The sequence below is a fragment of the Ciconia boyciana genome, chromosome 3 (genome assembly GCF_034638445.1).
Source record: "Ciconia boyciana chromosome 3, ASM3463844v1, whole genome shotgun sequence".
NCBI lineage: Eukaryota > Metazoa > Chordata > Aves > Ciconiiformes > Ciconiidae > Ciconia > Ciconia boyciana.
The window spans coordinates 64,724,126-64,734,057 of NC_132936.1; the positions used below are offsets into that span (position 1 = coordinate 64,724,126).

At 42.9% G+C, this 9,932-nt stretch overlaps 1 protein-coding gene across 5 annotated transcripts in view; it reads left to right on the forward strand.

Moving 5' to 3' along the window:
- The window catches only part of MYB (MYB proto-oncogene, transcription factor), a 28,612-nt gene extending 19,572 nt beyond the window's left edge, over positions 1-9,040 (forward strand). For all 5 annotated transcript variants that reach the window (XM_072855903.1, XM_072855906.1, XM_072855905.1 and 2 more), the window contains one exon: positions 7,622-9,040. In XM_072855903.1, the coding sequence (XP_072712004.1) occupies positions 7,622-7,738 (117 nt within the window). In that variant the 3' untranslated portion in view covers positions 7,739-9,040. The remainder of the gene's footprint in view (positions 1-7,621) is intronic.
- The last annotated feature ends 892 nt before the right edge of the window (positions 9,041-9,932 follow it).

Below are 9,932 nucleotides of genomic sequence, written 5' to 3' on the forward strand. Positions count from 1 at the left end.
TATGTCAGCGGGGAGTTTGGCCCCGTACAGCTCAGAAAGGACAGGCGGTCTGGCTCTCTTTCACGGCAGAAACTGCTGCTGCTCTGCCCTAATGCTTCTCCCCCTCCATCCCAGTGGAGCCAGACGTCTGTGACGAGGACACAGCGTGTCTAAAGGGTGCAAAGCAACTGAAAATGTTAGTGTTTGTGCTTGGTTTTGACTGGTAGCATTTTGTACATGATCAGTTTTTAGCGTGTTCTTGTTCTACGCTTTCTAGTTTATAATTTGGTATATCGCCCGCATACATGTACACACACACTGACACACACACAAACACTGGACTAAATCCACTGATTCCATGCAGGCAGACATTAAACGCAAGGGAACTCATCTGGGTGAGATTTAATTGTGTCTGCATATGTTTACATTGCTGCTGTTAATATTTTGGGCCTGATCCAACTGTTCTTACTTAGGCATATTCTCATTGACTTCAGTCCAAGTAAGAATTATAGCACTCTGCACCTTGGGATGTGTGCATGGAGAGGGAAGAGAGAAAGAAAGAACGTGCTAAACTTGCCTTTTTTTTATATGCTTGGTTCTTAAAATTCCATTTTCTTTTAAATTTGAACTTACATAAGAAGGAGGTAGCATGTTTACCAGCCCGCAGTATTTTTCATTGCTTTAATAATTTGCAGTGTATTTACATAACGAAAAAGCTATTTGGCTAGTAATAAGCTCACCAAAGTGCCTGATTACTTATTGTTTTGCTGTTAAATTCCACTGAAGGCAAGAATAACAGAAGTTCAAAGCAATCTCTTAAGGATATTTTTTACTGCATTTTGGACACACAACTGATCATATGCAACTTAGTAAATGGTAGTTACTGACCATTATCAGATAGCATGATATGATTCACCATCACTTAGGAGCAACAGCATGTTGTATCATTTGGCATGTGAGGTCGGGTAGCTGCATGTAACTACACTGGGAAACGTGATGGTGTCGGTGTTGCACTAGAGCAATGGGAGAAAAAGCCCTCATAGACCCAAGATGAGTTTGGGCTTCATCCTCATTTGGTCCCCTGGTTAAATCTCATTCGATGTAAAGGCAGCTGTGTGTAGGATCTTTCTGGTAAGGTATGAAGGTTCAGCCAGCTTTTTTATCCTGCATGGCAAATCTCACGGTTGTGCATTGGGAATTCTCTTACTGGCAGGAAGAGGAGATGTCTCACCAAACCCATGTGTTGCCTTGGGGTGGAATTACTCTTACACTCCATTGCATGGATCCCAAATACTTCTGCTTTTACTGGTGGAGTTAGTTACAACCTATATTTTTGCGTCCTGTGTTTTTGTCACTCCAACAATACTTAGTTTCCCTGTAGGGAGTTTTTGGCCTCGCTAGGAACTTTTCCAAGGGTTAAGATTCTGGGATAACATAGGAAGACCTTATTGAGGCAAACTGATGATCCATACTGAGCATTTGCTTGAACAGTGCCTCGTAAGAGGTTACGTAAAAACTGTGTTTCTGGCCCTTCCTGTGTAAAATTTATGTTTTATTTCACATAATGTTCCGTAGCAGTAGCAGTACATAATGCAGACTATCCTAACATAGACATTTTAACAGATAGAAAAGTAGGCTAAATCGTAGACCATCCACCTAACCCTGCAGGCTATCAAAAGACACCATGAAATGGAACCTTTTGAGGAAATAGCGCTGCTTTGATATCTTCTTCCCCCAGTAACAAAGGAAACAACACAAGGTAGAAGCCCTGCAAGCTAAAGAGAATGTTCTTCAACCTCTAGCTCCTGTCACTTTCCATTTTTTAACCACAGACTGACACATTTGAGCTCGAATTTCCTGACTTTCAGTGGTTTATGTAACCATTTTCTTTAAAGAGTAAGTTTAAAGGATTTTAAAACAGTTACTTGGTTAACCTTTTCAAGAGTGTGAGCTGTCATTAACCTTAATTTTCTCTGTTTAAAAAGTGAAATGTGGAATTTCATTTGCAGCTGGTTGTCAGACAAAATGTATAGGCGAGGCAGCATGCTCTCCTGCAGCAGCAGACTTTCTCTGGTTTTCCTCGGCTTTTTTGAGGCAAGAAGATCCCAAAGTCTCATACTCTTTGTTTAATCAAGGCAGAGGGGGAAGCATGCTGTGCTCAAGCCCCGGGAGGTTTAAGATTTGCCCAGCAAGGGAAGGTAGCCCTCCAGGCTTCCTTCACTTGTGTTGTCCCTTCTCTCGCCAGTGGCTGATGTGTACAGGAGCTGTGCTTGGCACAGCTGAAGGAGCAAAAGGAGGTTCAAAGTTAACAGGTCAGTTGTTGCACGTTTTTCTCCCAGGGCAGCAGAACTTGGGTTGCAAAGAGATTAGGAGTTAAGCTGCCCCGAGCAGGCGATGGCCTCTCAGAAAGAAGAAAAGTGACAGCTTAACTATCAGCCATTTGCAGCAATGTGTTCTGATCCGTGAATAAAAAAAAATTTCTTAAGGACAAAACTAGAAAGGGACGGAATATCCTAATGTGAGTTGCAGGTGCTTAGCCCATTTCCCTATCTCTTGCATTAATCTTGCTTGGAAAGCTTATACATCTCAAACAGGAGTCTTGTCTGAGGAAGGGCTTCAGGGTTAAGCTCTTAAAAGCGCCACCAAATAGCTCTTTCTAGCTCTGGTATCAGGCTTATAATAAAAGCTGAAAAGTTGGACCATCTTACTCTCTCACATTTAGCAAGCTATATTTCTGAGCAACTGGGGAAGCCCCGGAGCTTAGGAGAAGGCTGTCCCATGCCCCAGAGAAGAACTAGCAACATGAGCAGAAATGGCGATCTGCTTTAGCAAATGAAGTAGAATTCATTTATGGTCACTTGAGTTTTTAATTAGTCTTTACTGCCTGGTCTTGATAAGTAGAAGGGCTTCTCTTGGTTCTGCATCCTTACAGAATAGAAAGCCGTACTATTCTACATGATACGCATCATATTCTGCTAGGAAATTGCTTTGTTTAGGACGTTGATTGTTTTACTGTTTCAGAAGGGGTACTGCATTTCTGTTGCAAGTCTTCTCTTCAGCAGCGTGTTCTGCAAATTATCCATACCGTGTAATCTAAGGGCAAACTGACAAGAAATCCAGCTTTTTGCAGTAGAGAAACACGATAAGATACCTTCTAATAGTCTGAATCTTCTAAATATTTTAAACATTTTGGCTTTTTTGGGTTTTAAATGCCAGCACAACTTGGCTAAATTAATGGGAATGTATGTAACCACCAATAACTTTGCTGGAGTTGCTGAAGATACCTGCCAGTGTAGCGGAGATTTAAAATCTGTCTTCTAACACAGTCCTTTGCCCAAAGATTTTTCCTACACTTCCATCAGTTTGGGAGCTCAGTACTGCAGGACTGCAGCAGCATTTGGTTTTGACATCCGCTCCTAACAGGCAAGGTGTTGTAATGCAGGAGCTTTCTTAAGCTATGCAGACAGCACGTGAAAAGGCGGTCCAGACTCTGAGTGCAGAAGGACTAGTTCTGTTAGAAAAGCACCTCTCCACAGTCTTTTCTTTCCTTACTCTGGTCTGTTTTCTCTAGATGGTCCAAGTTTTTATTTAAAGTGCTTTAACTGGATATCCCAGTTACAGCTTTGACAGTTTGTTTACAGTTCGCATCTGCCTGAGGGCAGTTGAAGGCACATTACAGGATAAGTGAGGTAGTTTTGCTGCTAGGAGAAGGATGTGCTGGTACGATTACTGAGGTTAAAAAAAAACGAGCCAGGGAGAATGTCATAGCTGGAATTGTACCATAGGTCTGTAATTTTATCCTATGGGAACTCATAGTAGTATACCTTCTTCTCCCCCACGCTCCCTGTTTTAACTTAAAGAGAGAAAACTGCTGTGTGTGGAAGAGAAAAATACAGCTGGAAGCACTGGCTGAAAAGGCTTAAATTCTTTTAGTTGACAGCAAAACTAAGAGTAGTCTCCCACTCTTTGAGGCAATAAAAAAAAATATGTATATGGAATGAACTGTACTGCGGAAATGCTTTCCTTTCCCCACTGGCTAGGGATTTAGGTGCCAAAACGAACACCTCACTTAAATTCAGATGGCTGTATTTAAGTGGGATGAATCCACTGAATCAGTGAAAACATGCCCATCAATTTCGGTGTGTTTTGGGTCAGGCCTTTTGGCTTCTAGTTACAAAGCTTTTGTGTTTCCATCTGTTGATTTGCAGAGTTGGACCTTTAAATGTGATAGGGGAGATGCAGTGAGCATTCTGCAAAAGGAGTGGTTGGACTTTGCTTTCTGTGCTGTTCTCCTGCATGCCTCTAGCTTTCTGCCCAGGTCTCTTCTCTCTTGATACGTTTGCTAAGCGCGGCTTTCTGCGGGCGCTGCCACTTTCCTGTAACAGAGCCCCGTCAATACTCGCTGCGGTGCTGGCGTGGAAGGAGGCGTTGTGCTTTTCCCTTTTTACTAAGTGCTCCCGTAGCTGTGTGTGCCCCGAGTCGGCAAGGTGCTCTGCCTGGGTCGTGGGACCCAGCGCTCCCTGCCAAGAAGGGAAGTAGAACTTCTCACGTCGGGATGACTTTCACACGTGCCTCCGGCGCTGCGCTGCAGGGCTGGCAAGGCAAAGGCATTGTGCTTTGTTTTGTGCTGGCTGCTGAGAGCCAAGGCTTCAGACAGAAAATGTTTATTAAAAATACCCGCTGTAAATGTTACCTGAGTTCCCCAGGATAGAACTGAAAGTTGTCTTAGTAAATATACTGCTTCAGTAAATATACTACTTTGGGTCAAATTCTGCTTTCGTTACTGGAGCAAAGCTCTCGCCACCACTGCAGTCAGTGAGACTGCAAAGTCAGTCTCCTTTTATAAATTTGTCATAAGAGGAAAAACAACAGTGTAATGTATTTCTGGGGAAATAATACAAGGGTCAAAACTCTCTGGGGAGATTCTCCCACGCGGTCTCTACGGCAAAACTTGAGTAAGTTGTTTCAAGCAGGCTCGAGTCGGGGTCCAGCTGATCCCCTGCCGCTTGCTGTGTCTGCTGCCCCGTGCTTCCCCGGGTGCTGGGGCGGCCGAGCCCGGAGGGAGGGCAGAGGGTTACTGCCTGCCTGAGCGGCTGCTGCTGCGCTGACATCAGGTTAAACGAAGACCAGGCGTTCAGTGGAATGAGTGACATGTAGCAGCCTGCTGAGATGTTGGAGATATCAGCATACAGATTTATTATTTTTTCTTTTCTAAGCACATGGCTGTTCATACAAAGAGCTCAGTGTAGACACTAACAATTAAGCCTAATTTATGAAATCGGGACACTCCTTGCCTGAAGTTACTTCTAGTTTTTAAAAATTGACATACTGTGACAGATGGACTTTTTCTTACATGTTTTCAGTTATTTAGGGGACTGCTGATCTCACTTTTCTAGAGCAGTGCATTTGAGCTTTGGAAGGTCATGGGGAAATACCAGTTGGACACATATTTTTGTCCTTTGAAATGATGGATATTCTGGAACTACCAAGTGCTTTTGAGGTATACAGACCAAATCTGACTTCTAAGTAAATCCCATGGCGTTGTACCAGGCATTAATTTGGTCCCTGATGCACATACCTCTAAAATAATAGGGTAAAATATTCACAGGTGCCTGAGTCCCAGTGAGGATCAACAGGAGGCTGTAGGTTCCCAGCTGATGTAGGTGCCTTTGAAAAAGTTACCCTGGAAGCTCTTTAAGCAAAACATAAAAGAAGCTGTGGCATGTCACATGCATGTCTGTGGCATGCAGAAAGTATGTCACACCTGCTTTTTGGCTGTGGCGTGTGCCCTAGGCTGAGCCACAGCACAAGGTACGCAGCCAGCACAGGCTGAACCACTCTAGAAAAGAGGTGTATGGCATGTTTGTTCACTTGACAGATGCGGCTTTCCCACAAAAAGCTGCAGAAACGTAATGATTTGAGGCCTGACCTGGTTCTCCTTCACATGGGGAACTCCCACTGAAGCTCAGCATGAGCTTTGCCTGCAAAGAGGCGGCAGGAGCAGAGACAACATTTGGAACTTGTCTACAGAGAAGAGAAAGCCGTGTCTAGGGAAGCCCAGCAGAAGTTTACAGAGGACTAACATGCTTGCCCTCATCTTGGCCACGCTGCTTATTTATTCATTGGTTTTGTCCCTTTTAGACTGTAAGCCCTCCGAGGCAGGGAACCGTGTTCCCTGTGTTGGTACCAGTGCCCTGATTAGGGCATGTTATGAGAAATTATCTGTATTTCATATGATGCCCAGCCTTTTACTATCCGTATGTCTCAGATAACACTGTTCACAGTCAGAAGAGCATTCTCTAAACATTTAGGCCAGAGAATAATCTAAGGATCCTCTTGCACAGTTAGCAACTAGAAGGAGCAGCATAAAGAGCCATGGGCATGCCGGGACAGTTCTGCTCTTAGCAGACGGTTTGCAGTCCACTAAATTATGCTTCGCCCAGTGTCCTAGGCGTTGGGAAGGCTTTGGCCATCTCGCTGAGCTATGTAGATCTTGAACTGCAAAGATGATCCTATTTGAAAGCAGAGCAAAATAGAGAGGGGTTTCTCCTGACTTGTCTTAGTTGGTGGATCTTGGGCGCAGACCTTCTCAATCTTCAACAGTACTGGGATCTCCTTGCTGGCAGGCAGCTTTCTGTTAAGCACAGTCGTGTGTGGTTTTGGAGTGCAGGGTATTCATGCAACTAGCTCCATATAATAATAGAGTTTTTATTCAGGGCTTAGTGAGTATCTCGATGTGGAAGAGCAGACTCACTGAGTAAGTGAGAGAGTTCCACAGAAAAAAAAAAAAGTGTGTGTAAATGTGTGTGTATACTGGTAAATTCCAGGAGCTTTGAAATTTCATTACTGTTTCTAGCTCAAGGCAATGAGAAACATCTCACGTGTGTAGTGAGTAAATAAATACACTGTGCACAGCCCTCTGCAGATATGTTTATCTCACTTTAACATTATACTAAATGGTGTCTGTAACCTCCATAAATACCACAAGAAGTGAAATGGCTTACACAATAATTAAAATGCTGTTTCTGCTGAGGGTTGTCTCCTACCCCCACCCCCCCCTTCTCCTTTGCCGGAGGAGCTCTGCTAAATGGGCACGTGCTAATCAGGACTTTTTGTTAGCTGTGGTCAGGCTGCCAAGATTGTCAGGTTCGTTTAGGGAACGCAGGGCAGAGCAGCTGTATTTCTAGAGTGAAGGTTCGGCAGGAATTTGCGCGTGGCGATAGCACTGAACATTTTAACTGTGGGCTTTAACCTGTCTGTGCCCTGTTGACTGTCAAGTCCACCTGCAAATAAATTCTCTTTTTAGACCTTTCACGGAAATGAAAGATTAAAGGCAAGGCTATAGATATGGCCTCGTAGAGAAGACACTGTTTGAGAGAGAAGTGGGGAGGTTTGGATCCTGGCTCTTGTGGTGTGCCCCTCTGCAGGTTGTCTGGTCTGCCCACCCCTCCGGTCGCTAACTGAGAAGTGGGGGTGATACGTTTTTGCCTGTTGTGTTGAGATTTCAGTTTCTCTGGAGATGGGACAACATCCTACTGCGTGTTCATGCAACACTTAATCGTGAGCGGGCCCAGCTTCGGCTGGGACTACGAATAAATCACATGATGTTCACCCCAGATCTCTCTGCCTGCTTCTAATTTAGCATCTGAACAACGCCTGGGAGTCAGCGTCCTGCGGGAAGATCGAGGATCAGATGGCCCTGACGGATCAGGCGCGCAAGTACATGGCCGCCTTCCCCACCCGGACTCTGGTGATGTGAAAGGGTCGACGGACAGAGAAGCATTATGGTTTTGAGAACACTTCACCTCCGCTGGGAAATTCCTGTTCCTCGGCGTGAAAACTTTTCATGAATGGGAGAAGAGCCTATCTTTGTTGTGGTACAACAGTTGGGAGCAGCACAAAGTGCATTTAGTCACTCAGCATATATATTCTTGTTGGATTTCACCCAACTTAAGAGGATTTTTTTTTTTTTAATAAATGATACTTGCCTAAATTATTAGGTATTAAGTTTGAATCAGTAATTAATGATCTTAAGTGCAGACTTACAATAAAGGTAATTTTTTTGTACTTTTTGAGATCAAGCAGACCTAATACACCAGTATTGTTATTTCAGTGATGTGCTAGTCAGGGGTGGGGTTTTGTTTGTTTTTTTTTTTTTAATAATAAAAGAGCAGGTACTCAAACAGATATATTTTAAATCACTGAACAAAATGCATTGGTGTAAAATACTGAAGTGAAAAGCATTACTACAAACGCTAGTCTGTGCAAAGGGGGAAAACTGATCAAGATTGTGAATGCTCAAACATCCATGCCTCTTGAAATACTCTCATTCTGTTATGGTTCTAGACCATTATACATTGTGTGTTTCTGTTTGGGGGGGTAATCAGCTTGCTTTAAAAAATATTACTGTATGAAACATAGATTTATGAGAAAAATTATATTTTTATTCAGTAATTTAATTTTGTAAATGCCAAATGAATACTGTGTTTTGCTGCTACAGACCTTAGTGTGTAGACACGCTGCTAGTGTAAAAGGAGCAGTAGAGCTTTATATGGAAAGAAAACAAATGTTGATGTTAGCTAATTGACTATGCACTAGCATTTCAGACCTTTTTATTTTCATTTTTTTTACATCATTTATATTTTTTCCCCCTTTTTTTATAAGCAATATTTTTGAACACTGTTCCTGGGAGATTTTTTTTTTTTGTCTGGATGTGTTGTTTTGTTTCTCATTGGTTTGTAACAGCATGCATTGCACCTTCATATGTTTGGGAGAACACTGTCTTGTTCATGTTGTCTGTTTTGTTCCATGTCTAGCTAATTGTTCCCTAACTTGGGTCTCGTGTTCTGAATCAGGTTCTTAGAAATATATGGTTCTTCGTACTGCCATACCAAATCTTTATCGATATGGCGAAACACTGATTTTATTTTATTTTTTTATTGTTTGTTTTTTTAATAACAGCCTCTGACTTTGCTGCCTTAATAGCATTTGGTGCAGCTTCATCTGCACTTAATTTTTTATACGATAATGTACTGCCTTGTAGATAAATAAAGTGTGTTCTTTTTTACTTAAACCTGCATGGTCTCCTAATCTTGTTTGTCTTTAGTGTTTTGGTGGTGTTGTTATAGGCAACAATCAAGCCAAGAAGGTTTTTTCCAGCACACTTAGATAAGTAAGGAATAGAGTTTTGCACACCATAGGTAGCCTCAACGTCCTCGGTTCTCATTGATTGTTAAGGAAGTGGAAGGAGCACAGCACAAAACAGTAAGCATTTAGCATGTTGTGGACTCGAGGCACATCTCTAGTGACACCAAAGTCCAGGTCAGCTTCAGCCAGTGGGAGGCTTACTGCACCTTTTGTGCAAAGCTGCTGTTCTTCCAAAATACTGGGTAATTTATTTCTTCATCTAAGACCACCAGATCAGGAACCAGCTGAATAAGAGCAAAACATTCTGGAGTTCCTATACGGTAGAAAAGATTTTTTCATGCTTGTCTTAAGAAACCGGAGGTGAGAATATACTTTGAAACCTGGTGTGTTATGCTGCACAGCAAATAATTGGGCAGACCTGCAGAGCCTCATGCAGCGTAAGCGCTGAGGACATTCAGCCCCAGGAATGCTAGAGAGTAAAAGCAATTGCCAACAAACAAAAAAAAAAAAAAAAAGATGCAACCTGCCAGGAAAAAACCTGTATTTTATTTAGTAGCTTGAAAATAAATCGTTTGCTGAAATTTAAGTTGATGCAAGTGCTTCAAAGTCAGACTGATATTCTTGAGAGCAGACCAGCTCCGTGAAGGAAGTTAATCAAGCATGTGTAGCCACATATGGGCTGAGAGCCCCCAAAGGTGCCTTCCAGTCCTTTTTACTCCTTCCCCAGCAGCCTGCCTAGTCCTCCCAGCTTGAAGCCACATGCTGGCCCTCATGCCCTGCAGCGCACAGAAAAGGAGGAGCAAAAA